The sequence below is a fragment of the Ixodes scapularis genome, unplaced genomic scaffold (genome assembly GCF_016920785.2).
Source record: "Ixodes scapularis isolate PalLabHiFi unplaced genomic scaffold, ASM1692078v2 PGA_scaffold12__126_contigs__length_90152505, whole genome shotgun sequence".
In the NCBI taxonomy this organism is placed as follows: Eukaryota; Metazoa; Arthropoda; class Arachnida; order Ixodida; family Ixodidae; genus Ixodes; species Ixodes scapularis.
The window spans coordinates 546,741-573,839 of record NW_024609838.1 but is presented as its reverse complement, the minus strand read 5'-3'; the positions used below and the strand labels follow the sequence as shown (position 1 = coordinate 573,839).

Genomic DNA, 27,099 nt, shown 5'->3' with positions numbered 1-27,099 from the left:
GAAGAGACCAGACCGTGGCGCGCCAAGCGGCTAACTCTAAACTACACGGATGGGGACAACAAATAACAATGACTCAGCGCTCGGCTGACGTAAACGAACTCCGCGTCAGCGTTCGGCTGCAGTTCGTGTTCTCCTGTCGCCCGAGGGGAAGGAGGGGCTTACCACTCCGGCCTGCACGAGCAATGGAGCATGCACGGTGCCCAGCTCAGCACAAAAGCCGAAGTGGGCCAAGCCTGCTCCGACTACTGCCTTCAGGAGAGATCTGGCACTAACAATAAACGTCAACCATGTTGAATTGACCTGAGACTGGGGTAGAGAAGAAACATCAAAACCAAAAACCTGTAAAACTTTTTTGCTTTGTGTCGTTCTCCATGTGTATTGGCCCAACTATCGTTTCAGTGTTTGTGTTTTTTTTTTTTTTTTATGTGGAGAGGGCGTGTTATGATTCAGAAGTATGAACTGTGTATAAACGTCACTTCGGTGATTGTTCTTTTTTTTTTTTTTTCGTTAATCTACTGTTCACACTGAGCCTACTTGCCCCAACCAACCTTCAAGCTTAAGTCTTCTGAGACCTGCACCATAGCCTCCTCTATACGGAGAAAGCCTGGCACATCGACGACGGAGCCATAGGGCGCGCGGCCGCAGGAAAAAGGAGAGGAGGAGCGCGCCGAACGGTGACCAATATGGTAGCGCAGAGCAGAAAGGGCAGACCTAGACAGCGAGCGCTTGGGTACGTCATGAGCGGCCGCTCCCCGAACCACGCTTGTTTTTGTGTTTTCGTCAACGTCGTTTTCCTACTCGGGGAGAAACGGGCGCGGCGATTCGAAAGGGCCAACACCAGCTGAAAGGGCGCAGGGAGAAACGGGAAAGGGTGGACGTTGAGTTTCTCCTCTCCACGACTCCCCGGCACGCGCGCATCACGAGATGAAAACGCGAGGCTTTTGCACATCGCAAAGCCTGTCGTTTTCGTCGTGGAATGCGCGTGCCGGGGAGAAATCCCCGGGATTTCTCCCTCGTGTGAATAGAAAAGAGAGAGAGAAAAAAAAAGATTGTTTCTGCGTTTGGCCGCTCGCTCTTTTGTGGCGCTAGCAGGCAAGGTTCTCTCCGCTCCCGTTTCTCCGCCCCTCCTTTCCCATTTACGGCGGCCGTCTTTTCACGCGACGCGCCAGGCTTTCTCCGTATAGAGGAGGCTATGCCTGCACTTACTTGCTATCGGATTTATCGGGTCAACGTTTGGTCTACGGGCCGGTGTCGTTTGAACGAGCAGACGACAGCTCGAACGATTAGTCGGCCGTTTGAACTTGACGACACACTGAACGTAGTCCGCAGGTGGTTTTCCCGCGTTCATGTTGGAACAAAACAAATAAATCTGACGACCACAAGTATCCGTGAATTCAACCCAAAGTGCTTCCCGCGCCAGCAATCGTGGTCCGACGGCGTCCGATTTTCCCTTTTCATCACGGCCCCCCTATCCACGTTCCTGGGGCGAACGGAGCACTCAGAAAACACGTGAAAACTGACTTTCAAACCTGTCCCGACTCTTTTGGTACAGCCCCAGTCACGGCATGTTGACGAGAAGGCAGATTTTAATGCGAAAACCTTAACTTTCTCATGGAGCGAGCCGACGTCCTCAGCTTTGAAACCGCGCTAGAGTTGAATCGAAATCTGGATTCCACAAAACACGCGGTAAAAGCGTGCAACGGGATGCTACAAACACCAAAACACCACTTTTATATCACTATATCACTCGAATATCTCGAACGGATGACCGTCTTTTTAAAAAAAAAACAAAAAAAAAAACAAGGAGGCGCATTTGATAGAAATGTCCATGTCATGTTTCTCCGAGGAGAAACATGACATGAACATTTCTATGAGCATGACATGAGGGAGGCCGCAGCTCTCGGAGTTGTGACGTCATAGATTCACGACGAGTGGGCCTACCTGAGAGGAAGGCTTCTCCGCAACACATGCTCTCTTCGTTAATTTTTTTTTTTTTTTTTTCCGAACTCCAAACGGTGCATGCTCCGGCCTTTTTTTAAAGTTTTTTTCGAGCCTACGGTTTTCCCGGGGCAGTTGCGCAATGACAATTTTTCGCTACTTTGCGCACGGCGGCTTGCGCGAGTCTCGCGGCGGGAGTATGCGAACTGCTCTAACCGTCTCTTTTGTCTTTGTCAAGTTACGGGCGGCTTTCGGGCTAGCCATGCCTCATAAATGCTGTGTTCCTGGGTGCCATGGGAACCATGAAACGTCGTCAAAGAAAGTGTATGTGCTTACGTTCCCGGAGGATGAAGAACTGCGAAAAGTATGGGTGCGGTCGATTCCTCAAAAAAACCTGGTTCTATCAATGAAAAAACGGTTAGGGCGCAGGCGAGCTGGTGTAAGTTTACCATTTTTTAAACCACCTGAGACTGGGTGGAAGAAACACGACGACGTCTCAAACACAGCTAACCACTTTATTCAGTTCTCCCTCCTTTCATACAATCTGAATCCAAAATCGTCACCATAAAAAAACACTCCAAACAAAGGCACCAAGGGGACACGCCTTGACTTCGCAGCCACAATAATCTTTAAATCTTTAAAAGAAATAAAAAATAACGAACCACTTTGAACTAACAAAAGCTACACAAACATCAAAACTTTGGCCGAAGGGAACAATTCTTTGAATTGATCCCTTCGGCTATTTTCTTTTTTTGCAATCTGAACTTTTGCGGAGGAGGGCAGCCCCCTCACCCACTGCAGTTCCGCCTCCAGGAGCCTAAATCCTTGGTAGCACTAGTGCTATTTAATGGTAACGACCACTTTACGTCAATATTTATTTTGAGGTGAGCTCTTCTCCGAGTCTGTCAAAAGACTAGTGCGCTTTTCTCAGGACCCGCACAAAAGCGGCTAAGCTTATCTCCGGTGAGCTCTTCTCTGGAATTAGTGCGAATTTCCGCAACTTCGCGTGTTTCAATGTTTGCCCGACCGTTTAAGAAACATTTCTACAGAACCAGGTCTTAACATTTGACGTGTGGTCTTCCTAGCTAATACAAAAAAGGACAGCATATTTTTTTTTTTTTTTTTTTTTTCAGAAACAAAAATGAAGCATAGTTGCCCTTTAGTAGTTGGTCGGCCTTTTTCCTTTTGTGGCTTAGTGGTCATTTGGTTGTTCACCTCGACTCTGTTGTCGGTTGTTCTTATCCGTATTACGGTGCAATCTAACATCTTGTTGCGGAGTCTCAGTTTAAGGGTTTGATGTGTACCCACTTTAGAGACATGTATCCTGGGTTGGGTACACGTGACTTCAATGTTGTCATCAGTGTCTTCTTCTGGTCTCTTCGGGTTCTTTGTTTTGGTTGTGTATTTAAGGTTGTGATTTGTAAAATAAAGCTCAGCTGCGTTTCGCGATTCATGTCGTCCTGTCCTGTTTTCCCACTCTCCAAGGTTAAAAAAGTGCGAACAAAAAGCAAAATATGCCGCGTGAAAAACATTTTTATTTTTTTATTTTGATGTCTTACAAATTTTTTTAAGCGCTGCAGCAACAGATTGCTCGTAGTCGTTGCCAAAACGCTTTAATATGTTGCATGTATGCGACGTCATTGCACCATGCTGTTGGTTATCCCTAGTTCTTCTTGATGAGGAAACACAAACTCGATGCTTCAAAATGTACACTGTTTGTGCACTGCAGCAAACCGTCACAATAGGCACTGATGTGCTTGGTAGTTTGTAGCACATCAAATTAAACGCACAACTACAATGCCATTAGGTTTCTTTGCAAACATCCAGTTTATTGGAGCTGTTGTATTGCTTTTGCCCACGAGGGCGGGTGATAACCATCAGTTCACATTGTCACAAGGCCAAAACAAGACGAGATGTTCAACGAATCGCAACGACAACTTTGAAAACTTGAGAGCAAAAAATGCAACAGGCAAAAGAAACACAGAAAAACAATGCTTTTGATGCCGCACAACAGACTCAAAAAGCTGTCAAACACGATCAGCACGACCATCCTAACTTGACATAGTCCGTCACTTCACAGTTAAAGCAAGGAGAAAAAAAAACTCTTCAAAAGCTAACTAAGGTATCTTCGAACCATCCAGTTCTGGCATCAGCTGATGCTAATCCCCCAAGTACCGATGAAATGCAAATGCGTGTAACCTTATGAGCGTGCCAGACTTGCACCACGGTGCACAAACGACGACCTCCGGCGATCCTGAAATTATAATAATTCGCAATGTTTTTTATTTATTTTTATTTAAGCCTTTGGTTAGAGTGCGGCTGGCAACCTGTGACCTGTCCAGCAGAGCACAGATGGTGCCGCTCCTCCCGCTTTAAATAAATACGACGATGAAGTGGGGGATGAACGCCGGTCATCGATTCCTCTTCAGGTCCTCCTTCACCTTCCAGATCATGAGCTCCATGCAAGCCACTGCATCCTCTTGGCTGTCGTGACCGTCCACTGCGACAAGTCAGTGCAAAGCGGTAATGTGAGGACAGATGCGCTAAAGGCACCAAGAGACAGGAACAGAGTGCAGACGAAGGCAACACAGGGCACAATCCCAACTAGAAGTTTTATTAGACAAGTACCATTTACAAAAACAAACTCGTCATTTCCAGCATGCTCATGCTTGCTCCAAAAAAAACTGAGCAGTCCTGTGTTAACCCACAGTACTGTCACAACGACAGCTGGGACACGTCACGGCAAAGTCGTTGGGCATCGGCGTCGTGTTCGTGCACCGTGGGGCGGTGGGGTGCGTGAACAAAAACGTTCGTAACAAAATAGACATCTGTTTTGTTCCAAACACTTTTGTTTTGTTCTACTTCGCTCCGAACGTTTGTTTCCTTTTTTGTTCTGGAGCACGTGAAAACGCGTCTCCGGGCACGAGCTCTTGCACTGACAGTGCTAAGACGACATTTTTTTGTTATAGGCTACTTTTTTTCCAGAAAGCACGTGCAGTGGACATTGGGTACTACAAAAACCGTAAGATTAGAGCAGGTTATTAACGCTGTGGCGTAGCTCAGTAGCGACGCCTCAGCTTCACACGCAGTGGACCCAGGTTCGATTCTTGCGGGCGGCGGGCAAACTCTTTTAACGGTTTGGCAACATCGACGACGGACACCCTACATCGCCAACTATAACATCAACTACTACAACACCAACAACAAATATCATTTCCAGTGGTGGGAGGAGCCCATACCAGCTATTGCTGCGAAAAGGTTCCTTATCAATCAAGGCTAGAAAAGGTTCCTTATCAATCAAGGCCGGAAAAGGCACACTTATCAGCACCCCTTGTGTTCGATTACATAGGCTTCATAAATTTCTCCGGTTGTTTTTTCACTGGATGTGTCGCCCCAGGATCCTGGTGTCTGGAATAGTTTTTTGAAAGAGCAACCAGGGAAATTTGTGACAAGTTTGTATTCAAAACAAGGGGTGCTGGTAAGAGTGTCAGCAAGCCTTCTTTGACATCGATTGATAAGAAACTTTTATCTTAGAGCAAGACTGGGCATGCTAGAAACTACTATGTGTTTGTTTCTGCAAAGGATATATAAGCCAGTGTTTATCTAATAAAATTTGAGTTGCAAGTGCACCTTGTGTTGTCGTCGCTATTGTCGTCTTTACTCCGTCCCTTTCTTTTGGCACTCCTAGTGTGTAATGAAACAGCTAACCCAAGTCACCATTTTAAGGACAACCTTGCCATGTCTGATTCACAAGTTATAAGATTTCTGTCGCAAGCAAGCAACACCGGTTAATTTAATTGGCGAGGGTGGCTGGAAAAAAAATATGTTAAGGATAGATTTAAGGGCTCAAACAACTAACAAAATATAAACTGTGGTACAGGGCAGCAAAGCACAGTACATACAAACAACCAGGCAGGCACAGGTCTTCTTGAGTACTCAGAACATCGGACCCTTTTGAGCCCTGCACCAAGCAGGGGAGGGGAAAGCCGGGAGCAGAACGCGGCAAATCTCGAGTGCCGACATCAATGGTCTCGGGAGAAAGAATGAGTAAGAGAGCGAAAGAAAAGCAGAAAAAGAAAGCCAACGATAGTTTCGGTGTGTTTGCTTTAACTGAGACAACTCAAAGTTGTTCGACCACTCGTCGATTTCCTTTATTTTTATACAACTTGCAAAGCCGGTGGGTTTCCGCAAAGTAAGCTAGAAAAGAACTTGGCACAGACCTTGCAGGTGATGTTTTGCTGCTGCTTTGCGTATATCATTAAAGCGTCAACAGTGATACGGGCCCATCGGAACCACCCACTGGGACCACCAATGTTTGCGTCCATGTCCCGCCGAGACCTTTTTCTCTCCAATATAGCTTTAACTCTAGGGTGCACACTCACCGCCATTTTGGATGATCTTGTTGAGGTGTTCAGCCATGAGCGTCCGCAGCGCACGCTTGTACGGGAGGCCTCTCCGGTGAGGAAACACCACTGCCGTGTCCACGACACAACTGTGCACCAGCTGTCAACAGACGGACACAAGTTGCTGTTCAGCCCGTCCTCTCTGCTGGAAAGTGATACCCGAGCACTAGACTCGTCTTTACCTCGAGAATAGTAGGGAATAACGTTTCGCACCTCCCAGAGTGTTACCAATTTCTCCCTTTATCTGGTGAATTAAAATGCACTCGTAGGTGCACCAAAAATGTTTCTTTGCTATTTTATATTTAAAAGAAAAGTACAAATTTCAAATTTTAAGAGCAGTTTTTTCTTATTTTGCAAAAAAATTTTGCAAAAAATATTTTTTGCGACAATTTGATTTATACCTTTGTGCAAATCTTGTTTTTTTTTCATTTTGGGGCAACGACATTGTTCTAAAAACTACATAAAGAGTGCAGCCATTATATCTGAACGAATGCGGCCAACCTCTGAATGAGATAACTGCAGGAGCGGTAGTGTGTTTGTATGTAGGTAACAATCAATAACGATGCCCTTGTCATTTATCTAGAGCCCGCTTCACCAAGCTATGGGGCTGGCAGCTTTTGAACCAAGTGAAGAGCGGTTAGCCTCGAAAAAAATTTGCATCCAAGAACAATCTTTTTTCTCCTTTTTTTTAAACTTTACTACGATTTACAATTGCTTTCTTTGTGTATGCACATTTATCTCCTTGTAGTACAGGGAGTGCAAACACCTTTTCAACGGTGGGGCGACTTTCACCCCCGAGAAAAGAGCACCCCAAGGTCAGACACCAGCGCTGTGCTCCGTACGCTCGTAAGCTGACGGTGCATCGAGAGCCACACGGCTCCGGGTTTAATCCACCACCTCTTTTTCATCGCTTGGCCTTGCTCCCTGTGCACCAGCATAAGCGGGAGTGTGATTACGCGATGAAAGATAGATCTACGACTGGTCCAATGAGCACAAAGCTTCAACCGCACTCTCAGCTTAGCAGTGGACGGGAGTATATAATGGAATTGCTGCGCGCCCACGTGACATCCGCCCGTTTTAAGTGCAGCTCTCCTAGACGACAAAAAGCAAAGCGATGGCGTCCGCGGACGACGGACCCACCCTGAGGGCCTTGAGATCGCTGTCCAAGCTGTGACCGAGCAACACCGTCTGGTCCGAGAAGAGGGAGAGGAGGACGGCCTGGACGTCCCGGATGGTCGTCTGCACCCGGTCCATGTCTTCCTCCGTAATGCCGCTGAACCTGGGGTCGTTCGAACGCCGTTGAACACGCCGTTCCCCGCTTTGGGGTGAACGTTTTTTCGGAAGTAGTGCTTGGGTGGATCTAGAATGTTGTTACCCTTACAGAAAGGCAACAACGAGATCGACGTCTTACGTCCCATGTCCCGTGAAAAACTTTGCACTTCCTCAGATTCTACGATATGCGAAGCCGAGAAGATTGTGTGTGCCGCAGTGGTCGGTTCAACATTGCCGAGCTCGCATCCTTACTGCCCTGGCCCGCCGACGTGGCACTCCGGTCCAATCTACATTCGAGTGCACGCCCGAAATTCGGCGGCCTCAAATAATTGGGGATGCAGCTGCTTGACGAAAGTGCACTTTCGGAAAGAGTTCATTACGGGAAGGTAATGCCACAAAACCTCGCAGCTTGGTAAAACCTCGCAGCTTGGTAAAATATACCTCGTTTCAGCCTAACCCCACTCAACATTTCTCAATTTTTTTTGTGTTTTTCACTACTTGCATTTACAAAGCATTTTTGTTAAGCGCCATTCACACTCTTGCGACCGAGTGAGACCGAGAGAGACCAGACCGGTTTTCAAGCCTTTTGCGACTTCTTAACACCGGATGCGCTGCAGCGGAGCTGGTCCTAAGAGATCGCAAGAGGCTTAAAAACCGGTCTGGTCTCTCTCGGTCTCACTCAATCGCAAGAGTGTGAACGGGCCTTTATACTTCAATTATGCTCAAGAAACTCCTTTTTTTTTCAGAATTTCACTTTTTACAGCAATGCCTGATGGCAATGCAGGTTTCTTCGTGAGATAAGAATAACGTGCGTACAAATAACCTGGCAAAGGGCGCCAACAAAAGCGCCGCAGAGGAGTAAGCGACAGCTTCCCACATAATTAGCGCACTCGGAGGCTACGCTGTCACACGACTCGACGAATGCCCCGGTTGGCCGGCGGGCGTCGTACCTTTCGTCGTCTACCAAGTTACGTTGAAAGGAAGGACGGCATCTATAAATTCCCAAGCAACCGATCGGCGAGCTCCGTTTTCTTCCCATCGGACGACACGGTTCTATTCTGTGGACGGGCGGGCCGGGGTTCGCACCTTGTGTTGTAGTCGAGGATGGGGTTGGCGGGCTTGACGAGGGTTTCGTACACGGGCCGCAGGTCCCAGCCGACCACCGTCACTCGCGTGAGCTCCACGCCCTCCGTCGTGTAGCACTGAAAAGAAAGCAACGACGGACGTCGCGTACGCTCCCAGCTCCAAACGTTCCGAGGCTGGGTCCCGAGGAGGACACAAAGTTTCGCAAAACGCGAGGCCCAAGTAATCTTAAAATCAACCACAAAAAAAAAAAAAAGGTTACGAAAGTTTGAATTTTTTAATATGTAAAACTCTTTCAACTGAATTTCACAAAAAAGGAGGAGCTCTGCTTCTGTAACTCATTTTCCTCTCTTTACCTTATGTTCGTTCACATCTGATGTTTACTGCCAGCGCTACCCCATCGCTGCGCTCTGTTTCGTTCGCTTAAATTAAAAGCAGCCCAAGGGCAGGTGAGCTCGAATAAGTAAACTGGGATGGAAAAACGTAAAACTGGGCTGGAAAAGACACAGAAAAGGGGGACAGACAACGTCTGAAACCTTGTATCTGAATGCGAGGCATTGTTGGTCCTCCTTTTCACTGTCTCTTTTGCCGTGAGTTTTGCATCCTTCCATCCCAGTCTCAAATATCACCGTCGCAATAGACTACCCCACAAAGGTCGACCTTTCAGTATGCCCGGCAAAAGCGGAGCAAATCGCACGAGCGGGACGGGAGGTAGCTTCATCCGAAAGATCCATGGCCGATGTCGCGGAGTGGGTGGCGGTTGACGAGAAGTGGACTCACCATTTCGCAGTCGAGAGCGTAGACGCCGGGGTTGCCTCCCCGCAAGGGACTCTTGGCGAGGGTGCGGACAAACCCCGTGAGCGTGCTGGGGTCGTAACCCTCGTGGACGTGACCCTGCGGCCGACGGAAGTCTCAGACTCACTCGAAAAACGAAAACACGCGGGAATGTGCAGAATATGACAATTTTATGGTGTATCTAGGGTTCTTTGTTTTCAGGTTCTATTTCTCAAAATGAAGGTAGGGAAACAATTTGTTTTTCTTCCCTGTCAATCTGAGGATTCAGAAGATTTCAAACTACCGTATTTTCCAATGTATAGAAGCACCTGTGTACAAGACGCACCCCCCACTTTTCGCAAGTTTCTAAGTAAAAATTAGTATATAAGACACACCTGTGTACAAGACGCACCACCGAAAATTTGGAAAAAAAAGTGTGTCTTATAAATTAAAAAATACTGAAGTTTTATTTAAAAAAAAAAAAATTGCTTTTAAGTGGTGATGATTTGGACAACCGAGGATTGCCTTTTATTGCATTAGATCTTTTCGATTAACATATTTTCACTCACTTTACGTGACTCCAGTCATAATTGTCCATTTATTATCCTAACATGCGTCACTTTTTATACCTCCAGAGTTCCAAATGAGGCTCGGGAGATTGTCACTGTTTCACGTTCGGGGAGATATCAGGCTTAACCCGATTTCAATCAAACTTGTCCGAGGTGTAACGTTAAGGGTAAAATTTAGTTGTAACAGGAAGCGAAAAACCCTAGGTACTTAGAAACTGATTCTGTAAATATCAACGTTTCAACAAGCCACTATAGAAAGGCTCCCACGTAACAAATGCCCGTCTTTACGCTACGACCGCATTCATTCTCAATTTCGGTTGGTTGTGGGAAACGCTGGCAAAAAGAGAATGTCACAAAGCATAAATCTAATTAAAAAAAAAAAAAAAGCCTAGCACTGCAATGAGCATTTCGCTGCAGTAAGTTGGTAGCCGCTGCTCCGTTTTCCACATTACAACCATGGGCGTACCAACCGGGGGGATGGGGGGCAAGGGGGGGGCCCCCCCCCAGTTCTGAGAGTGGGGGGGAAGCAAGGCAAGTGTTTTGCTCCCCTGAAACAGCCACCACTGGGCAGGGCAAACGCTGGCCGGCGGCTCCCAAGGGATACAAACGGCACTGTCCCTTGGCCCTTGGGGGGGGGGGGGGGGGGGGGTCTGGTTTGCCCCCCACTCAGAAACAAGTTGGTACGCCGCTGAATGCAACTCACTTTTGCGACGCAACAGCCGTCCGACTGGGAGTCCCCCTCACAGCAGCTGTACCGGCTTTCCAGGCTGCCCGCAACTGGACGCACGCAAAGCCGAAAATTGATTGGTGACAAGAAAATTAATCAACAGAAGATGTCTTTAGTAACAAAAAGATCGACCAAAAACCAGAAAATCAATCAACAGGAAAATTAATGAATCACAAGAAAATTTACCAACAACGAGAAAATTGATAAATTGGAAAAATTATCAAGCACAAGAAAACTGACCAATAACAAGAAAATTCATCAGGTGCAAGAAAATTAGATACAAGGAAATTTACCAGTGACAAGAAAATTCATCAATGATGAATTATGGCGAGTTTTCTTGTTTTGGGTCAATTTTCTTGTTATTGACGAAGTTTCCTATTTTTTTTATATAAAAGTAATGAAAACAATTTTAAATATTTATAATATAAAAATAACATGGTTTAATTATGAGAAAATTGATCAGTAACGATAGATTTTACCAAACGCGAGAAAATAACAAGATTCATAGCCATCAAATAAATTTATCAATAGCAAAAAAAATTACCATTAGCAAGAAAGTTTATTAATAAAAAGAAAATTCATCATTAAGAAAACTTACCCATATGAAGAAATTTTATCAGTAAAAAGAAAATTCACCGTTACCAAAAGAGCTTATTAATACCAAAAAGCTTTATCAATGAGAAGACAGTTCATCCACAACAAAACTAGAAGAAACGTTAACCAACGGTGGCAATGTCGAATTACAACGGTCCTAAACACAGTGAATTAAGTTCTTGACATATGCCTCAAAAACCAAAGTCATGTCAAAAGAAAAAAAAAGGGTGGCGATTCTTTCAAAGACCTCCCCCGACCTTCCCCAAAATCCCCAAAACAGGGCCAGCTCACTCCTCTTCTTCCAGAGGCGACCCCAGTGGTGGACGCACTCCTCGGGCCGCACGTAGCTCCCCTCCTTCGTCAGGGAAAAGCTGGCACCGCAACGGCTGCAGTGCAGCGTGGGCTCTGAAACGGAAAAGCCCGCAACAACGGGGCGGCCAACGACGTGTCACGCTCCGACTGGCTCGCATCCCCGCGTCCGGTACTACTACGGCGCCGGGAACGCGTGTCCGACTGGCGCGTTTACCACGTTCGAAAAAGCGGTCCCTCATTTTCTGCCCGGCGACTTCATGGATCTCGACCGGCCGTCGCCGGTTGAGATCCTGGTGGTGACCCGGCAACAGTGGCGGATGCGGCAGTTAGAACGCATCGAGGACAGCGACATTCTCTCGTGCTTTTTTTCTCCAGAACATCTACGCCGAACCGCCTCGATTGCGACGTCCAACAGCACGAGACTCCGGCTTCTGAGATGTCATCTGTCGCCATTTCGGGACTGCTTTTGGTGTATGGGCAGGACGGGACGCTAGACACGCCGGTCGAAGACGCACTCCAAGCACTGTAGTACTACGGAACGTTTGAAACAAAACGCCGATAAACTTCTTGCAGTGCATCGCAAATTACGCGTCGTTGAAGAGCCGAGGTGCCGACTGAAGGCAACCCGACTGGGACGATGGGCTATGAATGTTTCGGGTGGCGAGACGGACGGTGCTTGGAACATTTTTAGCTTTTAATGTGGTAATATTGTGGGCCGAAATAATAGTTTTTAGATTATCGATGCTAGAATGACTTTCAGAATGGGGTTCACACTCTCCAGTGCGTGGTTTATCTATACAGTGCACATAAACTCTGCAAATATGTCTTGAAATATGAAGGATGTGCCCTATGAGCAGTCCAACCCTCATGAGAAGCTAAACAAGTTGAAGCCGTACGGCGACTAAGCTGTCAAAAATTGTAGAGCCCTTCAACTTCACGTGAAGATGGGGGACCAGCGAAGCTGCTATTTTTACGACGTCTAGGACGACCTCAAGGACGACCTTGATGACAACGCCTAGAGGACGACGTCTAGGGTGACCTCAAGGACGACCTCGAGGACGACGCCTACAGAACGACAACTAGGATGACCTCGAGGGCAACCTCAAGGACGACCTCGCGGACGCCGCCTAAAGGATGACCTCTCGGGTGACTTCTAGGACAACTTCAAGGATGACATCTAGGATGGCCTCAAAGACGACTTCTAGGACGACCTCGAGGACGACGTCTAGGATGACCTCAAAGGACGACGCCTATGACAACCTCGAAGACGACTTCTAGGATGACGTCTAGGACGGCCTCAAGGACGACTTCTACAGCGACCTTGAGGAAGCTGCATAGAGGACAACCTCTCGGACGACCTCAAGGACGACTTCTAGGACAACATCGAGGACGATGCCTAGAGATAATAACAAGGAATCAGGACCTCACTATTTAATAATGCCACAAGTTAGATAAGTCTGAGAACGGCCAACCATGACTGGAACATCAATGACCTCGTCATTGTAGCAATATCAGCAATACCTGTTTCGATAGACGATTCGGAATATGGGCAGCACCCTGCGCTGGCATTGCAAAGAATTCTGGGAACTGGCTGTAGCAGACAACAGAGGCAATACGAGCGAAAGAGCTAGGGTTAGCAAGCAACTGCGCCACACTTTCTCTATCACACTCTCTTCAGTGTCGCACGATAGATGCTACAGAACGAAAAAGGAGCACAGGGGACGTTCCCGTAATTCGTTGCATGTTTTGCACGCGGCCATTTGGGAATTTTTTCGACAGGTCTTTTTGTCTGCTTTGCATGCAGTGGCATAGGACGCAAAACACACTGGTATAAGCCGTGTTCCAGCTGCCACATCGACGCAAAGAGTAGTTCCATTCACTCCAGGGGTCCGATTTTCGTTGAAGTGAGAGCGAATCCGTTCTCGGCTGCTGATTAGATGTGGTGCCACAGCTTGCACATGATCAACCGACGAGACATTTTTAAGCCGTTCGCGAATTCATAATTGAGAAATATTTTGATGGAGAATGTCTCACCAAAGTACAAATAGCGAGAGAGGTCTGCAGCCTCTAATGTGCTTGTCCTTAGTATTGCTTTGTCTATTGGTCAATGTTGGCTTGTGTATGGAAGCAACACAACTTGCGATATGTAAACAAAAAAGCGTGGGTTTTCAATGGGCTCTAACGTGAAACAGCAGACAATCAAAATTTCAGCCCGCGTCTGATCTCACTTTGCCGTGGCGCTCGGATCGTAGAAGACGATCAGCTTGTTTTAAGATATGTCAGCAGACGATGTACGGTGTCTTCTCGTTCCGTCTGCGAACGACGCGTGTTTTGCTCGTGTTGGCAGACGACGAATGCTGCGAGAGGCAAATCGGATCTCGAGGCGACCAGAATTGGAACCCGAATGAGTGGAGCCATCGACATACCCCCGTGCTTGGAGTACTTCCTGCCGTCGCTGACCCCTTTGAAGACGGCTCGGCCAGGTTCCATGGGATGTGGCAGCGGGTAGTTGTGCTCTTCGAGTTGCTCCGGCGTCAGGTGGTACGGCTCGAGGAGGGAGTAAAGCCGCGACGCTGCGGCAATGACGGAGAACTCCATTTATGAAGCAAATCTCAAATTTCGGAGTAACCGAAGCTCGTGTGTACAACAACCTGATCTGGCTCAGCACACATTTTGTCCAGAGCACACAGATATTATTTCAGGATAGCCGAGACCAGTACCCCAGTCAGACGGACTAATTTAGTGCCCTTAGCGGAGTGCACTTCGCCTTTAGTGTCATTTGTGTAGTGTGCCACACGGCTTTTTCCTGAACAAGACACTCTGCTTCAAGCGAGTTTACTTCTTCTTTATCTTGGCTCGCAATGATCGATCAGAATCATCCATTTAACGTAAATATTGTCAATTGACGCAACACTGCCTCGTAATGTGTCTTTTTTAAAAAGAGTAAATATTGGGGCGACATTAGTGCCTTCACTTTTAACATTTTAGGTGTCTAAAAAGACTTTACCTATCATCATTGTTATCGTTTTCAAGTGACACTAATTTATCCCGCGTGGCACCGAAACACTTGAAGTGATATTCAGTGAGCTGAAGTTGTTGAAGTGCATGAAATTAGCCCGTCTGACAGGCGTATAATATGAGGTCCAAGCCTCGAAACAATTGCCCCTAGTTATGGTCACGGTTTCTCTGCACAATCCTGTGTAACGTAGCTGCTAGGTAATGAAATCATCTGCACGGAAAAGATGCTAACGTAATAAATAGTACAGCGTAAATGTATTATCTATCGCAGCGATGTGCCAATCTAAGAAAAGGAAAAGTCCTCCAAGGGCCCACTTACTTCCTGCTGCCGCAAAGCTGTGCTCCTTCGAAATATTAAGACAAGCGTCGCTCCAAAAAGAGAGCGTGAAGAACCCTAATCCCTGAAAGCAGAGCCGCCCATGATAGAAAAGTGTGAAGCGACCCCCCCACGGCTCGAACACCGGCTCACCCGTGAGCTCGACGGCGGGTTTCTTGTAGCGGTTCTTCTCGATGCTGAAGCTCGTGCGCGCTCCGAGGGCCCCCTGCAGCACGAGCGCGTGCGAGACCACCTTGTTGGCCCCCTGAGGCCGCAAGTCCGGCGCAGACGTTGAAGTCTCTCCAACCGAGGCCGCCTCCGCCTGCGCGGCCGCTTCCCTGCGCAGCCGCTTCAGCGTGTTCACCGCCACGTTCAGGTAGACCGACTTGTTGGAGCTGCGCTCGTACGTCTGCTTCTCCTCCGACAGCGCCTGCAGAGAACGCGAGTCCGTCCTTTGGAAAGAACTCTCGTTTGTCGCCGTGTCCCTAAAATTAAAAGCCCATACACTGTCATTTTTTTTTAAGGCTTGTTGAATTTTTATTAAATTTAAAAAATTATGAAATTATGAAAAAATTTATATTTTTAAAACATTTTTTCTTGGCCTGCAGGTTTCAAACAACATGCACTGTGAGTACTACACAACAAGACTACTATTTCTGAACAACTTTAACTACAAAATTTTCTAATGGGCCAAGATTTTATGACTCGTTTCTAATTATCAGAAAAAAAAAATTTCACTCGCAATAACTTTTTTTAAAACGATGGTAAGATTATAACAATGGCCTTGTTGCACTCTCTAGCATTAGGGAAACATGAGGTCATACTTTGTGCTGTATATCTTCATGGGGGTATTCTAAAAAAGTTGAACAGAAACATTTGTGATGAAGCTGTGGTCTCCTTGAAAACTATAATAGATAAATAAAATTGAGCTTATGTTTGTGCCTAGCACAAGAACTTATAGTAGATGTGAAGATTTAATATAAATTAGATGAGAAATGACAAAAAAATGTTAAAGACTAGGGTCTCCACTTTAAGCCCGTTCACACGCTTGCATTTATTTACAACCGAGTTCTTATGATCTTTTACAATGAGAGAACGCAAAGGCACGATCTTTGAATTGACCTTGGAGCTGCATTGCACCAGAGCAAAGGTTTTGTGACATTTGCAAACTTAAATGTATGCATAATCTACGAGAAATAGTTGTCTGCAACACTCGGCAAAAGTTTTCAAGCCAGTCAGGAAGGAACGACGCGCGGAAAAAATAGCAAATGTATGAAAACGCTGAGTGTTTTACGGCTACTTGACAGATGCTGCCAGCATGTCCTCTCGTCGTCACAAACCCCCGAGAGGATTTTAAGGCGCTCGGTAGTAAGTGGTCACAAGTACGCGAACCAGTCAAGTCGAGGTGCGTAGGGGAAATAAACAAAACGAGGGACGGCACTTGCGCCTCTTTCAAGCAGCAGCAGCGTCTATTAAGTGGCGAATGTTGAAGGAGAGGACATGCTGGTAGCATGTCCTCCCTTTCCGACTTTTCTACGTCACCTGTAACGGGAGTGCCACGTCAGAGTTCGGCGGGGATTAGTGTTTTCGCCGGTCGAACCGGGGACCCGGCTGAATACCGACGTGCGTCTAATCATCTAATCACAGACGCCCTCTGACGACGCAAAATATTTCGCATAAAAACGAGCCGGGCACGACGGAGAAAAAGGGACGACGACAAATGTTGCGAACCGATTGATCGACGCTCGGGTGATTGCAAAAGGCACGATTAACTTCGAGACGTGCGCGTTTCATTCTGTTCGGCGCACCTTCGACGGCGCGGCAAAAAGAGACTTTTAGAGTGAGAGTGGCAGCGACGTGAGCACGAAAAAAGATATAGTCGGCGCCTGCCAAGCACCTTTTCGATCGCCTCTTCCTCGGTCGTGCTGCTCTTGGCGCATTCGTCGACGAAGAGGTTGAGGTATCGTTGCCGCACGACCACCGGAACTCTGCTGCCGTACTCGGCGGGAATGGTGGGCCGCTTGGACAGCACCTGAGAATAAAAAAAGAAAAGGGTGGAACTACCTTCCAACCGGTTCCCCTTAAATGTCTCGCTTGGCACAATCGTTTGTTTTGCAAGCTCCCAACGAAAAAGGTCAACAGGTGTCCGTCCGCCGATAGACAAAGCTCGAATTGACGTTCGAGAGATGGGGGATGTCTAACAGTAATTTACGCTGAATCCCACAAAAGAAACGCAGCACGTGCCACACATTGTATTTATACGCCACTCTCAACTGGGAAACTCGAGGACACCTACCCAATTTCATTAAACCTTACGTTTGGTACAGACAGTAGCATAAAAGATAACATTTGCACTATTCGCGGTATAGGTCGAAGGTGCTGACTGCTGAAAAGGCTGAACTTTATGCTGTTGATGGTCACGGCACACTGACACTCCAAATCGAGCAAATTGCTAGGCAATTGTGTGGCATACGTGAAACGTTCTTGCAACAGAAACGTTTAGAAATACTCCGAGTTGCCAGACGCCCACGTTCACGGCGCTCTTCATCAGATAGTTTATACTTCAGCTTGGGCGAGTTGGTTAATCATGCTAATACTTCACAGCGCACAACAGACAACACACCATCAAAACAGATCCACACAAAGAAACAACACTCACGCAGCGCTGACTCTCAACTCTCAGATATATTAAACATCATCTTCGTTATCTTTTACTCTTACGCCACTAAAAAGAAGAAGACAAAAGTTAACCAAAAAAGAACGGCGAAAGAAAAAGAAAAGGAGAGAAGATAAGAAAGAAAAAGAAGTAAAAAAATACAAAATAAAAAGAAAAAGAAAGAAATGACAGAGATTAAGATCAAGTCCTACTACAGTGAAAGTTACTAAGGAGGTTTTCCTAAATAATCCAACTCTTTTTGGATAAGCTAATCGACGGGGTACTAACACATAATCCATCTAGCAGGTCTATGCGCTTCGATAATTTCTCTAGTTAGTTTGTTCTTGCTTCGTCCCCGTACTGCGCAATTGTTTAGAACGGGGGAGCATCCACAATCTCTGCAATGAATGCCCAGATGACCTGAGTTAGCATTAATGGCGTTGTTGTTAGGTTCTCGAAGCCTATCGTTAAGGCAGTGCCCCGTCTGCCCAACGTAACGCTTCCCACAGGTAAAAGGGAAAAAATATATCACTCCTTCTGCACAGGAAACGAACTTGGTCTTGTGATTTTTGTTGCAGCACTCTGGTCGAATAGATGGCCCATTCACCCGCTTGCATAGGCTAGAAAGTTCTTGCAGAGCAGAGAAAACATTGTCGAAGTTGACACTACTCGCTACCTTTTTAAGCTTGTGTGACAGGTTGTGAATATAGGGCACTATGACAAGCCTTATAGTGCCTTCTCTTGTTCTGTGGTTAGTAGCTTCTGCTTGCTTGACCTTCATAGGCATTCAGAGACTGAAATTAATAACGACAAACCTGCTGAAACCATTTATTATTTATTATTTAGATTATTTAGGAAAACCTCCTTAGTAACTTTTACTGTAGTTGGACTTGATCTTAATCTCTGTCATTTCTTTCTTTTTCTTTTGTATTTTTTTACTCCTTTTTCTTCCTTATCTTCTCTCCTTTTTCTTTTTCTTTCACTGTTCTTCTTTGGTTAACTTTTATTTTCTTCTTTTTAGTGGGTAAGAGTAAAAGACAACGAAGATGATGTTTAATATATCCGAGAGTTGAGAGTCAGCGCTGTGTGAGTGTTGTTTCCTTGTGTGGATCTGTTTTGATGGTGTGTTGTCTGTTGTGTGCTGTCAAGTATTAGCAGATAGTTGAACGCGTATTATAGGCACGCTTGATAGTTGTTCCTAGAATGAAGTGATACTACCGCTAATCGGGCTGATAAACCCGGATGTCTTCCAGAGTCTTCCATACTGTCGAGCTCCTCTCCCTCAGTGCGCACATGTGGTCAAGTACCTCCTCGACTAGCCCTGTAGTCACGTGACCTCCACGCTGGCCAATCTGTGTTAAGCACCTTGCTCCTCCTCTCCCACCCGTCCACCAAACCGTGTTGAGCCTCACGGCCACGCTTTCATATGGGATTCACGGAATGACGAACACTTAGCCAAAGAATGTTTGACATTAACATGGACATTTTCTAACACATGGGCTGACGGGAAGTCAAGCTTACGCCTGTTGACTCGGGAACCGAAAAATTTCCCGTTCCTTAACGTGCCCTACAAATAATTTGTGACGATAGCTACACACTCTAGAAACAATTAAACTGCCAAGTTTGAAGTGGCCTTTCGTCCCGCTAAATGTAACGAACGGCGATCGTGTGACGCTCAAATGTCACGTGACACTATAACATGACGCGACACTGTGACGACAAGTGGATAAATATTTTCGCTATATTTAACGGGCCTCGATGTACGTACGTGAAACAAACACATAATCCACTACGAAACCTTCCCAACGACAGTCGTCGCCGTAAAAGGGACAAGAAGGCAGCGGCCGAGCTCTCACCAAGGCGGGAACGTGGGCCAAACGCCGCTGCCCTTTCGGTTGGGACGCCACCGTGAAGGTGTTGGTGACCACCGTGGCGTTCTTGCGGGCCGCGGCCAGCAGAGGTGCGTTGGGCACGTGGGCTATCCGCTTCTGGCTGCCTTCCTGGGCTTTCATCACCGACGAGACAAAGGCGCCCGGCTGAAAGAGCGTGCGACATGGCCGCTTCAATCGACTGACCGACCAAAAACTGTGCAACGAAAGCTTTGGGGATAACTTCAACAAGAGGGATCGGTGGCCAAGTGCATTAACACACCGTAGTTCGGAGAGCACGGAGCGAAAACTTGCGGAACCCGGGGATCCTGTGCTCAGTCCTCGCACCTGCCCGTTTCGATTTGAACGAGCGTCGTACCGACGTGCGGTCGTGCATCGCCGCCGAGGGGTGCGCATTAAAGACGGCCAGGCAAGCAACGGTACTGCACTGGTTAAATTTCTCGTCTACAGCGGAGACTCCGGAATGCCCAGTGGGGCCGACTAACTTCCGGCCGTTTAAACATGCACGGAACAGAATTTTAAATTCAAATACTAAGTGAAATGTAGAGAACTTTTTTTTTTCTAGCTTTTTGTTACAGCTTTGAAAAAGAATGTATTAAAATATACTAAGCTAAAGAAGCATGAAAACAAAAATGAGCTTTCCAGAGGGAACAGCCGACGGAGCTCTGTTGCCACCGCAGTTGAAATTCTGAACTTGCGAACAATTACTCTGGCTGTCCCATAGAAGAGCTCCAGCTTGCTGTCAGATTACAGATATTTCAGGAATGTTATCAGCACACAGAGCACATGTAGAGAAGACACTCATCTTATGCCAAGCACGTTTCAAGACTGACTCATTGATAACACGACTAGTGGGAGGCCAAAAGGGTGGGAAAGCCTTCGGTGGCGCCGAGGGCTGGAAAGGGCCCGGGAGGGTCAGATGTGCGCAGCCTCAACACCCGTGTCATAGACACAGTCCGAAAGGACGCAGTGGCTTCCAATTTCTTGAGGTTTCTAGAGGAAGACGTTTTGCTTAAACATACCTGATGCCCATTGGACGCCTGGTCTTGATAGCGCTTCTGCAGCTGCGCAAAGCGGTTGTGCATCGCCTGTGCTGCCGAGATGTGGGCACTCAGACCCCTCTGCGCATCTTGCCGCTGCAGATCGAAAAAAAACGTCAGGCTTGCTGATCCCTATAGCAACAAATACACGACGGAGCACTAGCCTCGAGACATCCCTTTCAACCGTGCAACGTTATCCCTTTCAACCGTGCAACCGTATCAAATTGCGGTCGGAAACATTATTGAATGTGAGCGGACTTCATGCGACGCTCACAAACGCAATATTTTAGAATGTTGCCCGACGATATCAAATTGTGGTCAGACCGGCCATTGGATGCAAACGGAATTTGAGCACAATGAATGTCTACAAAAGTCTTTGGAACGAAGGACACGAAAAGTTTTACAAACTAGGGCAAGTCAGTACCCACCTTACGATCCCGTCCCATTCGTATTCCAACCCCGCGTGAATGCTTGGCCGGCAGTTGATGGCACTCCCTAACGTAAATGGTAATAAAGTACTTGGGGGCCTTGACTTCGCTCCCGTGCTGCGTTTCTCTTAGGGTGGTATTCATTATGTTTCCTAATGTTCAGTATGCGTTTGTACTAAATAATAAGGCCTAGGACATAGTTTCTTTGCAGGTTAAAAAAAAGTGACACAGACTGAATGATGAGGAGGAGGAAACAACCAATCGGGGCGAGCAAATATTTTTGCAGAAAGGGCCAGTCTCGCTTTTTTTTTCAACCTGCAGCAGACTATAGCGGCGTCGTCCTGTCTCCTCTCTCGATTTAGTATGGCGACCCAGTTGAAGTCACGGAGTCGGTCGAGATGTCGCAGAGTTTAAGGAAGTGTCGCCAAATTCAAAACGGACGAGCGTCCACCCCGTAGGATAGGGACCGGCGTGAGAACGTCTAAACGGGTCACTCACTCGAGTCAGGTCCGGATCGTGGGCCACCCTTTGCTTGGTCGGGACGGCCGGCTCGCAAGATGTCTGCGTCTTCTTCTTCTGCTGCCGGCAACAAATCAGGAAAGTGACGCTTCGTCTAACGGGTCTGCTTGCGTACGGACGGCACGGTAGAGGGCAGGGCGAAAACGGCGGGGAGGTGGTTGAGTTGTCCAAACTCCAGGGCGAGCCTCATTCCTTCGACTACTTTCAGGCGTCCCTTGAGTTTTGAACGCACATGCAGCTGAAGCGCGACGGAATGCAATGTGCTCGTGCTACAGGCCTAATGTCCAAAATAGACGCCCCGCTGTTCTTGCTCTGCCGGTGGCCATAGTACTAACTTGACAAGATAAAAAAAAAAAATTATGCAAACTTGGTGTGCACATTGCAAAACACAATTAACCCTTTGATGGCCAAGTTTTTTCCCCCAAAAGATGTTTCCGAGCGAATGCGTTTTCTTTCCAAAGTAATGCGGAGCGCAAGTTCGTCCACTCCTTTTGCAGGGGTTGTATTGGCTCCGATTGAAGGATAGTCGGTAGACCTCGAGGCAGCTTGCTTCGGTCTACCCACTATCCTTCAATCGGAGCCAGTTGGAGCTCGGCGTTCTCGCGTCACCGCAACCCCTGCGTAAGACATCCAAACTCCACGGTGTTCTGGCTCGAACTGTCTGTTTTTATTTTCGCACGCATCACAGAGCTTGTGCAGCGAGCATAGAAAAATAAAAGTATAATTTCTTTCATACCTCGGAGCTGGCTATTAATAATGAGTCAATGAACAGGTTTTTTTTCTCTTAACTAACTAGTGGGGGCACGTACAGTGCTTGCAAGCTGTCTAGGTTTACCGTAATATCCCGAAAGATGATCTCCCCCCGTAATTGGCACGATTTGGCATTTTTTTTCAAAAACACCGAAAGATAGCCCACTTCCAGTAATTGCAGGGCCCTGGCCAATGGCGACTTCAGCAGAAACGGTGTAACTAAGCCATGGTGGGAGATAAGACAGCATTGCTGACTGTGAAGGACAGTCGTCTATGGTTCAGATTTTTTTAGATTCCACAAAAATGCAAACACTTCGTGAAAAAAAAAAAAAAATTATTATGGAAGTTTTGTGTGCTTTGCACAATACAATTAACCCTATGACGTTCGCGTTTACAATTTACACGTCTCGCAGGTCACACAATCTAAAACTAGCATTTTTTCAACCTTTTTGGATTGCACATGGAAAGGCAGCTCGCTCCTTATTATTTATCACCCGATTTGCTTTCGATTTTAGGTGGGCTATTTGTTGGGATATTATGGTAGAAGCATAAAATGAAAATACTAAAAGCAAAAAGTTGTCACCTTTCTTGCATTCAGTTTCATTCTGGCGCGTCCGCTTCCACGACATTCCAGCGGCTTCAGGTTCTTAACCGGAGGTACTTTACAGAGCATCTCCATCGGACGATGAGCTATCGTCCTCCGAATTTAATTCCAAAGAATGTTGCAAGTCTGAATCGGAAGAGCTAGCGCTCCCATTGGCACTGCCGCCAGGACAGCCAGTATGCAAACTGAGCCTCACGTGTGCGGAGCTTCTAATTTGAGAACTATAAATAGCCCCCAGCAAAGCAATAGAAAGTGTGAATATAACATTCATAGTTCATCAAAGACGTAACAAATAGTAACAACTCCCGCGGGATGCATAGTTTTGCATACCGCGGGATGCATACTTTTGCATTTTCAAATGTGTGATCATTGCTGTACCTGAACAGTGACGACCGACACAGGGTTAATGGTGGCTTTATCCCAAAGCTTTCAGGGAATACTGAAGTAAAACGAATCTTTTTTCTCAGTGTTTGAGCACTCTGCAGACTACCACATGTCCAAAACAGGTCTAAAAAACCACAATAATTCTACATTAAAAAAAAGAAATTGAAAATGCATGTTTTGTTTGTTTTTTGTTTAAAGGGCAACTCCGCTTCAGTCTTGTTTTTAAAAAAAAACAATGGTCCTCTTCAATATCACCTAGGAAGATCGCACATCAAATATTACGACCTAGTTCTGTTCAAATGTTTCTTAAATGATCCGGCAAACTTTGCAGAGTACCAAGTTGCCTAACTCTAGAGGGCGAATTGAGGTGCAACCAACAGCGCAGTCAAGGCTACGGCGCTTGTCTGTCTTTACATCTCCGGGCAAGCATAACGGATGACGTCAGCAACATTTTTTCTCGGTGCCCAGCGCAGTCCATGCGACTGGCATTGCCCGCGCAGCGCGCTTTTTGGGAGCCGCCTGGTCGTCCCACCGTTACCGCCGTCTCTCGGAGTTTCGTTCACACTACGTGCGAAGACTGATGCCGCGGTTGTGTAGATGTCGTCGAATGTCATAGACACCAAAGCGTGGTAAAGAGTGCGGTGTAGGCGACACTTGCACCCGGTACACGCTCGTCCCAACGATGGCCTGCCGGCCCGTTCCAATCCCGCCCGTCGTTGCGTGGTGGATCACGTGACATCTCACACCATGTGATAGCCATGTTTCTGGCAGCCCGGAGCCAATGTTGCCAGGCAAAGCCAAAGTTTCCGTTTCAATTTCAGCTCATGTTTAAAGTAAGATCTAACAATATACATTCCATTTTTCGCGAAGCAAATGACGTAGTGCCTTTTATTAGTGCTTTTTAATGTGAAATCCCTCATTACTCCAAAATTTTCGGAATTGAGCGGAGCTGCCCTTTAACTAGTTAGAAACTGACTTGAAAAGAGACAAGCTCATCCACTGGCTAATTCCATGCCATTTGCTAGGGTCAGGATTTTGCACAGCAGTTCATTTTAGTTTTCTGGTGACGAAACAAACTGCGAGGAAGAGAGAGGAAGATGGTGGAGAGAACAGTCCAAAAAAAGACAAAATTATGACCGTATCGTACATAACGATACATCGCTTTTCTGACACTTCTTGAGCCCTTTGCAGCTTGTAAAAAACGCCGCCACTGAACATGAGGATCCTGAGGTTTATCGCAATCTGTCGTGAAAGATCCCATAGAACAACGGTTGCTAAACTTTTCTACCTCGAGCAACGCATAGCAATAACCGAGGAACCCGTCCTAGTCTGAGCACTAATGCTGTAAAGCGGTGCAGAGACCAACAGACCACGTAAACAGCAATGCACACACAGACACTGTTTCACACGTAGTTGCCCATCTACAAATGGCTCATAATTTCTAAAAAAAAATAAGCGTGTTAACCATAAGAACACCTCACTTAAAGGCACAGATGGTTGAAAAAATTCAGGAGGCTGGGAAACCCCTGACGGTGCTTGAGAGAACAACTGGGGGGGTTCCTAGGAGTCCAGTTGGTGAACTCGCACTGCATATGATCCAGCAGCGGTTCGACCAATGGACCAATGGACAGACAGAACAACGGAGAAGCAGACGAGACTCACCTGCAAAGCACTGACGGGTTGGTCGCCCACTGCCTGCACCTCGTTGAAAATCCGAAGACACTCCTCGTAGGTCTCGTCGTCGTCCGAGTCCAGCTCCCACTCGAGGCTGAACCTGCTGTCCACACCATCTCCATTGTCCTTCGACACATCCTCATCGGCCGGCCGAAGCACCGATTCGTCGGCCGACCCGTTGCACACGCTGCCGTCCTTTGCCTTCGACTCGGAGGCTTCCTTGCCATCGCTCGATCGCCGACTCTTACTCTTCTTTTTGTCGGCGGACGAATCTTTGCGCGAGCTCGACCCGTGCGACGAATGAGAACGCTTGGACGACGACGTAGAGCTCTTGTGGTGGCTGCTTTTGTGGTGTTTCGACGAGCTTCTCGAAGACGAAGACTTTGTTTTCGTCGAAGACCCGCCGTGGCTTTTTCCGTCCTTGTGGTTGTCCAAGGAACTCCTCTTGTCCGTCGCTGTCTTCTCCGAGTCTGACTTTTCCTTCTTCTCGTTCTTGTCTGTGCTGGACTTGGACGCGCCGGCGGTCTTGTCCTTTGTGCTGCTGTGTCCCTTGCTTGAACTGGACCGATGAGAGCTGTGGCTCGACCGATGTCGACTGGATTTCGAAGAGGCATGCTTCGACTTCTCCTTGGAAGACGAGTGTCTGCTCCGGCTGCTGCTGTTTTTAGACACTGACTTGGCGTCCAAGTGGGCTTTGCTCTGTCCATCCTCTTTCGTGCCGTCTGCGTCCTTGCTTTCGGCGGAAGCGGACAACGCCGACGACTCGGGCGGCTCCTTATTTTTGACGAGGATGGGATCCTCCAAGGGTGGTGTGGTGTCCTTCGGCGGTGGGAGGGCGTCGTTCGCTGTCGAAGTCGGGTCCTGCGACATTACTGACGCGTCGTCTACGGGCGAAGGAGGCAGACTGCTGGTCTTTGAAGGAATGTCCTTCGTGTCCTTTGAAGGTAGAGACGTGTCGTCTGCAACTGGAGGTTGGAGGGTCCCCTTAGAAAGATGGGAAGGGGTGTCAATGGATGCCTGCAGATTTCGTTTGTTCTTCATCTTGATGATGGCGTCTTCTTCCTCACGGACAAGCGGAAAACCCGCGTCCTGACTTTCCGAATCGTCGTCTTCGTCGGCAGGAGTCTTCCCGTTGGACTGGCAGGGGTCACTGGTTTCACTTTTCACCGTCGGCGCGGAAGACTTGCAAGACGGGATCGTAGGGATCGTCGTCGGGGCGGTTGCCAACGGCGTACTCGAGCCTTCTTCGCGTCTCTTCTTGGCCAAAGGCGGACTGGCCCTCTGCGCCGCTCCCAGAACGCCCGCTCGCCTCCTCCGGAGCTCGGACAGCGGCGTCGGACGGTACTCGGGAACGCTCTGCGCCGGGATGTAACGTTTCTGTTCGGGTACCGCGGGCCTGCGCGTGGGACACTTCCCCACGGGCGTCGGAACGTACGCGACGGCTTGAGGCGTCGATCCCAGCTTGCTGACGGCCACCATGTCTTGCTGGACTTTCTGCAGCGCGTCGTTGACGCACTGCAGCAGCTGACTCTGATCTTCGGAAGAAGCGGGTACGGTGCCCTGCTCCAACGCGGCGCTCGGTCGACCAGCGTCTGAAAGAGCGCGTCAGCGACGTCAAAAACGATGATCTACGCGTTAAATGCCTCAATTATAGACTTTACGCAGTTCCTAACCTATCGGAGAAAGGTCCGAGGTATTTTGTGGGTGTCTCAAACGACGAAAAGATGACATTCGGACAATAGAGAACGAAATGAACGAGAAACTCGACACTCAAGTAGCGGGTGGATGGGGCACGCCGCCCGTGGTGTCACTTACCTTTCTTAACATGGCGAAAGTGGCAGTGTGGTCGCTCGCACAAGCCGGACGCGTAAAACGGGCAGATTATGCTCTTGAAGTAACCCGAAGACGGTAACATTTTCGGCAACTTCGCACGGAGACAAACATAAACATCGCAAGCTCGAGGGCGCAAGTTGGGTTCTTCCTTGTTGCCAGCCGAGCCAGAATCTCAAGCGAATTTCAGCCACCTATCAAACATTCACATTAAATGAACGTTCGATATATAATATAAGCTCTTGTCGTTAAAATTAAAACAATAACGTTGTAAAAAATTTTCTGTAAATTAGCGTATATATATAAACAATAAACGACC

General features: G+C 47.4%; 1 protein-coding gene across 2 annotated transcripts; it reads right to left on the bottom strand.

Annotated features, from left to right (window-relative positions):
* Positions 1-3,746: 3,746 nt before the first annotated feature.
* LOC120846366 (RNA exonuclease 1 homolog) lies at positions 3,747-26,945 on the bottom strand. 2 transcript variants are annotated; one of them, XM_040218106.2, is made up of 15 exons: positions 26,766-26,945; positions 24,939-26,542; positions 21,518-21,598; positions 20,574-20,687; positions 19,519-19,698; positions 16,904-17,038; positions 15,160-15,436; positions 14,099-14,245; positions 11,652-11,765; positions 10,743-10,816; positions 9,477-9,590; positions 8,700-8,815; positions 7,482-7,620; positions 6,321-6,441; positions 3,747-4,438 (listed from the first exon to the last, which is right to left on the bottom strand). In XM_040218106.2, the coding sequence occupies exons 1-15, from the start codon at positions 26,863-26,865 to the stop codon at positions 4,350-4,352; spliced, it is 3,405 nt and encodes a 1,134-aa protein (XP_040074040.1). In that variant the 5' UTR covers positions 26,866-26,945; the 3' UTR covers positions 3,747-4,349. The 2 variants fall into 2 exon arrangements, with proteins under 2 accessions (XP_040074040.1, XP_040074041.1); XM_040218107.2 differs by having other exon boundaries at positions 21,518-21,595; positions 26,766-26,938.
* Positions 26,946-27,099: the final 154 nt, after the last annotated feature.